The sequence below is a fragment of the Nanorana parkeri genome, unplaced genomic scaffold (assembly GCF_000935625.1).
Source record: "Nanorana parkeri isolate BGI_ZX_2015 unplaced genomic scaffold, ASM93562v1 scaffold344, whole genome shotgun sequence".
Lineage (NCBI taxonomy): Eukaryota > Metazoa > Chordata > Amphibia > Anura > Dicroglossidae > Nanorana > Nanorana parkeri.
Window position 1 is genome coordinate 1,302,895 of NW_017306612.1, and position 11,339 is coordinate 1,314,233.

The 11,339-nt window shown below is 48.1% G+C and overlaps 1 protein-coding gene across 1 annotated transcript in view; it reads right to left on the bottom strand.

Moving 5' to 3' along the window:
- KCNK13 (potassium two pore domain channel subfamily K member 13) overlaps positions 1-4,207 on the bottom strand; it is a 53,643-nt gene extending 49,436 nt beyond the window's left edge. Inside the window, exon 1 of the mRNA XM_018558518.1 lies at positions 3,868-4,207. Within this exon, the coding sequence (XP_018414020.1) occupies positions 3,868-4,207 (340 nt within the window). The remainder of the gene's footprint in view (positions 1-3,867) is intronic.
- Between the last annotated feature and the right edge of the window lie 7,132 nt (positions 4,208-11,339).

An 11,339-nucleotide genomic window follows, 5' to 3' on the forward strand; every position in this document is an offset into this window, starting at 1 on the left:
GAGTGGTCAAGGCTGCGCCCTAGGTAGCTGTGCGCCCTAGGCGGCTGCCTAGTTTGCCTAGTGACAGCACCGCCCTGCCTGCGTGGTTCTGAAACATTGGCTATATTACACATGTGACATTGCTCTACACTTCTGGATTTATTCTCATCCTGCGAGTGCCGGGGATCTGGATATGCGCGGGGCCATCCGTGGACGTCACTACAAGCACCGGTCCTAATTGCTACATGGTGTGCAGGGGACATCTTTGTTTGCTGAATGTTGAAGAACTCCGTCACTTTACAAGTAGAAGTTCAGCGATGACAAGAAATCCCTCCTGAGAAATCTGTGGTTTAAAGGAGAACTATGGGGTCAGGGCTTTTCCCCATAGTTCTCCTTAGGGTAACGGGAGGACACAAACTAGCGTCCTCCCGTTACCCTAAGCTCAGTATATAGGGAGCTACAGCTCGCGGTATACTGAGACGCCGCAGCTGAAGCGGATCCCGACAATTGTCCCGGGATCCGCCCAGCTGCATGAGTGACAGCTGGCTCTGCCTATCTAGAGTCAGAGCCAGCTGTACCCGCCCCCTCCCCCGTCCGTTCCGCCAGTCAGCGCTGGAGGATCGGAGCAGGGAGGGGGGAATCCAGCCCCTCCCCCTGTCACGGCAGAGAGCCGTGACAGGATCGAGAGGTGAGGGAACCCGGTATGTGTTCGCTCACCTCCCGATCTACTGAGCCGACCTGTGACAGTCTCATTGTCACAGGTCGGCTAGAACTATGAGGTGAGTGAAAAGCACTCACCTCATAGTTCTCCTTTAAGGTGAACATTTAAAGTGATACTGAATTCAAAAGGTTTTTAAGGTATTGGAAATGATAATTAAATCACTTACAATGGACGCTGCTTATTGATCTTGAAAAGTTTTAGTTTTCTGCAGAATCAGCCGGTCTCCTGAGCACTGGTTCTAATATCCTGTTTCAGGGTGGCTCCTTTCCTTTGCAGGGTCCTATGGAGCCACCCTTGTGTGTGCTAGTAGGCTGTGTGTGTCTCAAATACAAATACAAACAGCCAACGAAAAAGCCACTCGCACTCCAATTCAATGTCCAGTCAATCCATTTATTGGCTGAAGTGGTATGACATCTTAATGCAACGTTTCAGAACCCAGCGGTTCCTTTATCAGGAGTGCGAGTGGCTTTCTCATTGGCTGTTCGTTATCTGCGGAGGCATCTGCTGCTACTCTGGTGCCCGCCCTGTACGTTGGGTTTTTCTCCGGTTAGCAGTGTGATGGGACTAATTGGATCTACAAATACAAAGACACAGCAACGCAAGACACTCCTCTGCTCCCCATTCTCTCCTTCTTCCCTCCTCCCCTCTCCAAGCTAGTGGATGGCCGGCTACTGGAGGATGAGCTGTTCCTTGTGATCTTGTAGTGGACAGGAAGTTCAGGGAAGCTGAGCTGAGAGAGTTGGAGCTGTTTGGAAACATGCTGATTGTAATTGCATGAGCACAAATGTAAAATAAATACTTTTGCTTGGTGTTGTATATTTATTTGATCTGGACTCATTATTGAAATTAAGTTGGAGAGTTTGATACTACTTTAAGCTATTTTGAAATGCCGATTAAGTCACTTACAATGGACGCTGCTTCTTGATGTTCCAAAGATTTACTTTTCCTGCAGAATCAGCTGGCCCCCCCAATCACTGGCCCTCATGTCCTGTTTTGGGGTGGCTCCTTTCCCTTGCAGGGTCTTATGGAGCCACGCTTAAGCGGTGTGTGTCTCCAGAAACACACAAACAAATGCCTTTAGTATGAACACTCTTTATTGACTTCTTGTCATAAAGTCAACGTTTCGGGGGGCCAGGCAGGGTCCCTTCCTCAGGGTGACACAGTGACCCAAGCACCAAGAAAGAACAAAGGTCTGTACGCTGTATGGAAGTGCGGGGGACACAATAACTGTCCACAAACACACAGACACAAGCAAGGCAAGATGCTCTCCTCCCCCCTCAACCCTTCTCCAAGGAAGTGGATAGACAGCTCTGACCCTTGCGATCTTGTACTGGACAGGACGTTCAGGGAAGCCGAGCAGAGAAAGTTGGAGCTGCTTGGATTTGGAAACACAATGACTTGGGAACAAATGCAAAGAAATACCTTGCCGGGTGATGTATAATTTGATCTGGATTCATTACTGACGAAATGTTGAGCGTTTAATATGTTTTTAATAGTATATCTAAAGCCGAGACCGGTTCAGTTTTAGATAGGGAAGATGAAATATTAAAGTGACTCCATTGCTGGGAAAACACGAAAATCAAAGTCATTGCCAAATAAAAGTGTTTTCATACTTACTTTCTCCTAAAAGTAAACCCCCCCCCCCTATAAAAATATTGCCGCCTAACTCTCTTACCCTTTCCACGCTCCAGCACTGTCTCTGACTCATAAATTGGTCCAGTGCCAGCGGTCCTCCTTGGGCAGAACAACACTTGCATGAGTGATGCTCAGTCCTTCAAGAATACCCCGCCCCCTGCGGCCATTGCCGAGGAAGAAGAGGAAGCTGCTGTGATGTCACAGGAACAGGTAGATGAGTACAGGAAAAAGGTATGTACAGGGTGGTTTTTTTTAATACAAAAACCTGGGGGGCTTTAGGGGGTGGAGAAGGCAGGTGGGGGTGTTTAAATGCCCCATCTTTGCTCTCTTGAAAGGCTCCGAGTGCAGCTGTCACCCCTGGGTGCGTTGGATAGCTTGCACTCCACTGGGCCCTGTGGTTCCTTCCATCGGCCGCTATCCCCCTACTGTGTTCAGTAGAGACATATTTTACCAAAGGGGTACATGGTACCCGACACACACGGAAGTGTCGGAGGGCAGCTATTCCTCAAGGCTTTATGTTTCAGCTGATCATACAGTAACTATCCCGACTACCAACTCTTGGGTTGGAAAGTCATATACAATTCTTCATAAGCACATGCAGTGTATGGAGTTTTTCGGGCACTGCACAGGGCAATGATGAAGAGTGAAGTGCAATCAAGTAAATGTGAACCTTTTTTAACCTAATTTTTGTCTTTAGTTACATCTCAGCGCTCTATGGTTGCATGGCATTCCTCAGGGCAGGCCACTTGTAGTCTCCATTGGAAGCCCAGGTGACTGGGTGTGAACACAGGAGCACAACTGGGAGACAGGGACAGAGCGTTATCACCCCATAACAGGAAGTTGCCTGAACAAGGACATAAATGGCAGGATCACCAGGGATTTTTTCAATGTAGGCTGTAGGTTTGATATACTGAAAATAACATATGAAATTACATCAACCATACGTTAAAGCTTTTATGAGATTTTACTGATTGGGTTTACATCTACTGTCATTTAACATAGTCAGGTAGGAGTATCATATGGGCAGCCAAGGGTAACTGCACATTGCTTCCTGTCTTATTAAATATCCCAAATATGGCTGAGGTTCAGAGCCTGCTAGAGCTCTTTTCAATTATGGAACTAGCACAATATTCCTTCAACCCGAGATAATGGTGCGTGGAGACGGTACCTGTGATACAAATGTATACCTATGTGTTCTTTTCGCACTAGCGGTAGTCCTTAGATGTCATTATTGGCATACACTGAAGCTACTTGTACTCCACCTGGATGAGAGCTGATAGCCGCAGTGGGTTTAATGTGTAATGATGAGAGCTTCAGTCGGTATACTTTGGCTCAGGTCTGTATGTTGTCTTACATTGTAATTTTTGCCTCATGTTTCATGTTATTTTTGTATTTCTTGTATACAACATGTGCAAAGAACAAAACAATAAAAATTGTCAATTTGAAAAAAAAAATATCCCAAATAATTAAAATGACATTGAAACGAACAGTGACCAGGCAGAAGGCCTAATGATCATAATATAAAGGTTTACCTATTGTAGAGACGACGGTGCCAACAAAGTAGAATGCCCCAGTGAAGTCCCACCTGGGTCTGATGGCATCCACCCTAATGCCAGCCACGTTGGCCTCCTCGTAGTCCCGGAGGAAGTTGCGCAGGTCACTCTTGCTGAGGTTGTACTTCTGTGAAAAGTTGTCAAACTTCAACTGCCACCTCTCCTTGGCTTCTCTCTCTTTGGGCTGCTCAATGGCCGAGAAAACCGCTGCTCCACAAAGCAGGTAGAGGATAATAAGAATGGCCAGCAGGAGGAAGCGACCATTATCTTCATTCAGGTGACCGAATAAGCAGCAGCAGCAGCCACCTCGACAAGCCATCCTCTGCCCCTAGGCAGCAAGACACCGACCAAAGGTGCTCTACTACTTACATCTCCCCTTGGGCTCATGTGGGACCCAGCTCAGTTTTAGACACATCTCTAGGCTTATGGGACATTATACCCAGATCTGATGGTAGCCTTACATTACACAGCGCTGGAAACCATTGCTACATTACTTAGGCTCCCTACAATGACCTATAGGAACTACAAGCTGCTATGGAATTGGCCATAAGCCAGTACTGACCCACCGTGCCACAGCAGTAGGAGTTGGGTAGCTGGGTAGATAAGACCATAGTCTAGGTTCTTGTAGAAGAAGAGAGGAAGCTTAGCCCAGCTCCATGATGAATCTGTCACCATGTCCCAGGTCTCAGAGGCAATCAGACTATCATACTAAGTTTGGGGAGGTGAGGAGCATCTGCCAATGTGGTGGTCGCCATGGGGCAGGATTGGCTAGCTAAGACTTTCATTTCTAGACAGTTCATACTAACAATGAGCTATTGCATAGATTGTGACTTTGTACTGAGCATGAGCTACATCCCCATCAATCTACAATTCCCAGACTCATCCCAACACAAGTGAGCTTTGTACATCCAGAATAAGCCAAGATTCCAGCAGGCATCCAGTGTTACAGAGCAGCCAACTCCAAACCGACCAACTTGCAGAATTATCATTCAGAGGAAGAGATTTTAAACTGTGTAACTTTCATGGTACTTATCTCCGGGTGCTGCCGGGCTTCTCGCAGGTCTATTGTGCCAGCTGTCAATGCTCAGAAATACATTGTGTCTGCTCGGATCTGGGGGTGCATGGTCACTCGCTGGCTGATCCTCCGAGCGGGCAGTCCTCGCCAGGGTGGCCCATTGATGATGAAGAAGAAATAAAAAAACTTCACTTAATCCTGAGATCTCAGTAATCCACATAGAAGGGGGCACAGAGAGAAACTTCACCAGGGGGGGAATTGTGAGCGCAGACAGCTCTTCTGCTTGGGCTCCTGATTGATTTCCTGTTTCGATGCGATGATCTTTGCATTATGCACCATCAGATTGTACGATCCCGACTCCTGGTCCCCACCGGTCCCCCTCCCGGGTCACTCCTCCAGCTCCTAACAGACGCTGAGCTCTGCCAAACCCTTCGCGACTGTCAGTGTGATTGTAGGGGGCGCCTCCTGTGGCCGAGCCGGGAACTGCAGCCTGTCACCCACAGCATCGATGTCCTGCCCCGAGCACTCCAACCAGACCCGACCCCCCGCTTCAAAGGGACTACAAGTCCCAGCGTCTAGCTTACAGGATCAGCAGGGACTTGTAGTTCCTCGGCCGCTGGGGACCATAGGTTACCTCGATTGAAGGGGAGGATGGGGCTTGCTGCGACTGTGTATCTGTCATTGATTGTGAATCTGAAAAGGTTTCTCTATTGTCTTTATTATGAAAGCCAATCGGTTACCATCGCTTTGTTATGCAGGAATTATGCCGGAGCACGGGCCACTGTGCTTGGAGATACAAGAGAGAGGGCACAGGGTGGCAAGTACAATGGCAAGGTTCAGTGTGGGTACAGGGCTGTGATAAATGTAGGAGGTATTGTGGTGGGGTTCAGGGTGGGCACAGGTCAGTGATGGGGTGGCAGGGGCTAAATGTGGGTACAGTGCAGTGATGGGGTGGCAGGGGCTATATATGGGTTCATTGTGGGTACAAGGCAGTGATAAAGGTAGCTGGGTTCACTGTTGGTACAGGGCAGTGCAGGAGCTATATGGGGGTTCAGTGTGCGTATAGGGCAGTGATAAAAGTAGGAGGTATTGGGGTGGGGTTCAGAGTGGGTACAGGTCAGTGATGGGGTGGCAGGGGCTATATACGGGTTCATTGTGGGTACAGAACAGTGATAAAAGGTAGCAGGGGCTGGGGAGGGGTTCACTGTTGGTACAGGGCAGTGATGGGGTGGCAGGAGCTATATAGGGGTTGTTCAGTGTGGGTATAGGGCTAACAGTGGCAACAGAGGGGTTCAGTGTGGGTACAAGGAAGTGTTGGCTGTTACAGGGACTAGGGATGGGTTCATTGCAGGTACAGGGCAGTGATTGAGGTGGCAAAGCCTTAGAAGGGGGTCAGTTTGGGCACAGGGAAGTGGTAGTGATTGCAGTGGCTAGGAAGAGGTTCAGTGTGGGCGCAGGGTAGTGATAGGGGTGATATGATTTGGGGAGATGGCCAATGTTGGCACAGAGCAGTAATCTGAGTGGCAAGGGGTGGTGAGAGGATCAGTGCGGGCACAGGACAATGCATAAGGTGATAGGGGCTGGGTAAGAGTTACATGTTGGCATAGGACAGTTAACATATGTGGCAGGGGCTGGGGACATGTTCTGAATGGGCACAGAACAGTGAATAGAGGTGATATAGGCTAGGAAGGGGTTAAATGTGTGGGCACAGGGCAATAATAAGCGTTGAGTTCACTTAGGGCAGTAACAGGGGAGCCAAACATCAGAGAGGGGTCTAGTGTGGGCATAGTGAACTGAGGAAGGTGGCAATGACATGCTGTGGGCAAAGAACAATGAGGGAGCTGTGAAAGCTGAGAAGGGGTTCAGTGTGGGCACATGGCAGTAACAGGGCTAACAGGGTCTAGATAGGGGTTCAGTGTGGGGTCAGGAAGTAATAGAGGTGACAGGGAGTTTGGAAGGGATTAGTGTAGCTACAGGGCAGTGAAAGAGGTGGCAAATGTCTAGGAAAGGGCACATTGAGGGCACAGGGTGGGATGGTGAAGTTGTTGTAAATCAGTAAGCAGTTTGAATAGGGGTTTGGTAGTGGCATGGGTGAGGCTACACGGGACAGATCAGGAGTGGCCGGGCTTTTGTGAGGGTAATAAGGATGGCTGGCAGGCGTATGATAATATGGTCAGTGTGGACACAACACAACAACAAATGTCACAATGCTCTGTGCTGTTTGGATCCGCCTCCTGCTGAGAATTCGTTTTATTTATAGCCCCGAAGACTTCAAAAGGGTCGAGCTGGTTTGATGTGTCCTGTTCCTGCAGCAAGTCAGGCCGAAAGAGAGCTACTGAGCTGCAGGGACTGGGAGCCAATATACCAGACTGTCCAGGGTGCTGAATATATTACATCGTTTCCCTACAGTGACCATTACACCGGAGCCTCCATTGTGCTGAATATATTACATGGTTTCCCTATACTGACCATTATACTGGACTGCCCAGGGTGCTGAATGTATTATACTGTGTCCCTATCCTGACCCTTATGTGGGGCTATTTGGAAGTATGGAAAGAAAGAGCTGGACCTGTGTGGTTATTCTCTTGCTGTTTCTCATCCAAGAGCAGTTAAGTGATGTGAATATGTGTGATCTGGCTAATGAATAGGCAGCATCCACAATGACAAAGGATCTCCAAGGTATCCTTGGCTCGGCAGTGTACACATGGGAGATGTAGGAATTGAAGCGCCTCACCAATTAAAATAGTCCAGATACAACATTATTCCATTAGGGTCAGGGGACATTCAAGTAGAGAAGCCGACGTGATTTGGGGATCCAAAACACCCCCCCCCCCCCCAACAGAGCCTGAAAGTTGTATTGAGTTGTGATGGGAGTACTTCAGGCCTGTCAGCAGCTGGTTTACACCCTTCTAGTGGGCTGTCAAGGGTGCTGAATATAATGTATGGTGTCCCTATACCAAACTTTATAGTGGGCTTTCCATGGTGTATTATACTGTGTCACTATACTGACCCTCATAGGAGCTACCCAGGGTGCTGAATTAATTATACTGTGTCCCTATACTGACCCTTATATAGGTCCAGGGTGCTGAATGTATTATACTGTGTCCCTATACTGAGGGTGCTGAATGCATTATACTGTGTCCCTATACTGAGGGTGCTGAATGCATTATACTGTGTCCCTATACTGAGGGTGCTGAATGCATTATACTGTGTCCCTATACTGAGGGTGCTGAATGCATTATACTGTGTCCCTATACTGAGGGTGCTGAATGCATTATACTGTGTCCCTATACTGAGGGTGCTGAATGCATTATACTGTGTCCCTATACTGAGGGTGCTGAATGCATTATACTGTGTCCCTATACTGAGGGTGCTGAATGCATTATACTGTGTCCCTATACTGAGGGTGCTGAATGCATTATACTGTGTCCCTATACTGAGGGTGCTGAATGCATTATACTGTGTCCCTATACTGAGGGTGCTGAATGCATTATACTGTGTCCCTATACTGAGGGTGCTGAATGCATTATACTGTGTCCCTATACTGAGGGTGCTGAATGCATTATACTGTGTCCCTATACTGAGGGTGCTGAATGCATTATACTGTGTCCCTATACTGAGGGTGCTGAATGCATTATACTGTGTCCCTATACTGAGGGTGCTGAATGCATTATACTGTGTCCCTATACTGAGGGTGCTGAATGCATTATACTGTGTCCCTATACTGAGGGTGCTGAATGCATTATACTGTGTCCCTATACTGAGGGTGCTGAATGCATTATACTGTGTCCCTATACTGAGGGTGCTGAATGCATTATACTGTGTCCCTATACTGACCCTTATATAAGTCCAGGGTGCTGAATGCATTATACTGTGTCCCTATGCTGACCCTCATAGGAGTTGTCCAGGGTGCTGAATGTATTGTGTCCCTATGCTGACTCATGGGGCTGTTCTTGGTGCTGAGTGTATTATGTGCCCCTATACTGACAGCTATACAACCCCATTATAATAATACATTTCCTTCTCTTAAGGGGGATTTTGCCATAAGCATCTGCTGAGTATCAATGGCAGCTCCTCCCGAGTCCCTATAACAATGTACTGTATCTTCAGCATGGCTTATTTCAGGTAAGGACTGGTGTTCACACAGCCCTCACCTATCATCAGGAAGCAGGGAGGTGAGGAATGTAAATCACTGACTGGCACCCTTCTAGCACTGAAAGGAAAGAGTTTCACTTTTTTTCTTGGAGAAGCTCATTAAATGAAGAACAAACTCCATGTGTGGATTTGTCATGGAAGTGATGACATGTAACTACATTCTGTGCTAGGAAGACATTCTCTGCAGATCAGACGCTGAGTGATATCATTCATTATCCTCACACTGAAGGTCTGCCGGCCATGTTTAATAATACAGATGCAGGGGCAGTTTTAGCGGCAGCCTTGGAGCTACATCTGGAGGTGATTGATTATGTACAATCTAATCTAAGATTTCCATCTCTCTTCCTGTTCTGGTGACAACCTATAATTTGGGATTTTCTTTCACTTTCATTGATAATGGTCACCGGGACAAGTAGAGAGATTGAACCTACTTAATGGGGACACTGACAGCAATCAAAACCTGACAGGGTGTCTAATCCCTCTTCATTCTATACAAAACAAGAGTAGTTTAGGATCCAGTTGCACTTTAATACTGATTATAATAGGTTGTCGCTGATCAGTGTTCACTAAACACAGTTTTGAAGTGGGTGGGACTGACAACAACTTGTTCCAACTCTACCTGAAATGCTCTTCTCAGGAAACAAACTGAAAAGCATCTTCCACCATGGAGTGGCCCAGAGCACAGAGCGCAAGCTGTGCTAATAGCCCTGAATGCATTTTAAAGGAGAACTATGGGGTCAGTGTTTTTCCCCATAGTTCTCCTTAGGGTAACGGGAGGACACAAACTAGCGTCCTCCCGTCACCCTAAGCTCAGTATACCGCAAGCTCTAGCTCGCGGTATACTGAGACGCCGCAGCCGGAGCGGATCCCGACGTAGATGACGGGATCCGCCCAGCTGCGTGAGTGACAGCTGGCTCTGCCTATCTAGAGGCAGAGCCAGCTGTACCCGCCCCCTCCCCCGTCCGTTCCGCCAGTCAGCGCTGGAGGATCGGAGCGGGGAGAGGGGAATCCAGCCCCTCCCCTGTCACGGCAGAGAGCCGTGACAGGATCGAGAAGTGAGCAAACGCCGGTATGTGTTCGCTCACCTCCCGATCTACTGAGCCGACCTGTGACAGTCTCATTGTCACAGGTCGGCTAGAACTATGAGGTGAGTGAAAAGCACCCCCCCCCCCAATAGTTCTCCTTTAAGGCTTTAATTGTGGGTGTCCCTAAAGCCCAAATGAACTCACAGGTAGGTTTGCAGACAGACTTTGTAGCAACAGCCTCCATTAGTATAGCCTTACCTCCACTTTCCTGCTACAGCAATAGTGCTTGTTGTCTAAATATTAGGGACGTGTGGTCAGAGGAGGCAGAGCCTCATCTAGTATTATGGAGGAAAAAGCTGTCAGCTTCAGGTCTGAAGCTGAAAGCCTTTTTCTCCATTCAGATCGGCTTGTTACAGGTTACACAAGAGGGAAACCCTCCCCGCTGTGTCACCTGTCATGGACGGAGTGCTGTGTGTTAATTACAGGCAGAGCTGCATCCGGCTCTTGCCAGCTAAGTTAGGTTACACAGCAGCAGGCTTCCCCACCGCTTGTGTAACCTAACATGGTGAGGCAAGAGCCGTCACAGCCTCTACTCTGTGTTAGAGGCGTGAGCTCTGTGGATGGTTTGTACCAATGACAAAGTGCCATTGGTCCGAGCTGTCCAATAAAAAATTTAATTAAAAAAACCCACTGAGAACATCGATCTCGAAGCCTCAGCAGTGAGGGACCGGGAGGCTCCTCCCTGTCCCCACCCACCTTCACACTAGCTTGGTGAACGAGTTGGGGAGCAGGGCTTTGTCGGGGTGGGGCTTAGGCTGGGCTGGGGCTGGGGGGAATGCCTCACCCAGCACCGAAGGTACTGCACGTTACTGCTAAATATGACTGTGCAGTCCATGGGGCACCAGAGTCAGGCCCAGCGCACTGAGTAATCAGCACTTAGTAACAGAACTACCAACACAGAACTCTGGATGTGGAGGGCAGGAAGCAGCATTTTTATTTGGGGGAGAAAAGCCATTTTAACTCATAACATGTGGGGGGATGGGAATATAAACAGATACAATGTGTGAGGTTTGAAGTGGGATTTTTTTTTAAATGATATCAAATAGAATCTTCTTCATTTCCTCCCAGCCAGAGATCCGCCGAGAGAAATCTCCGAGCGTTCCATACAATCTGCTGAACAAGTCAGAAACAAAAACGCGGACATGAAATACTTCCATACGATAAGCTGATTGGACATATTCTCTTTCTGCAGAGCC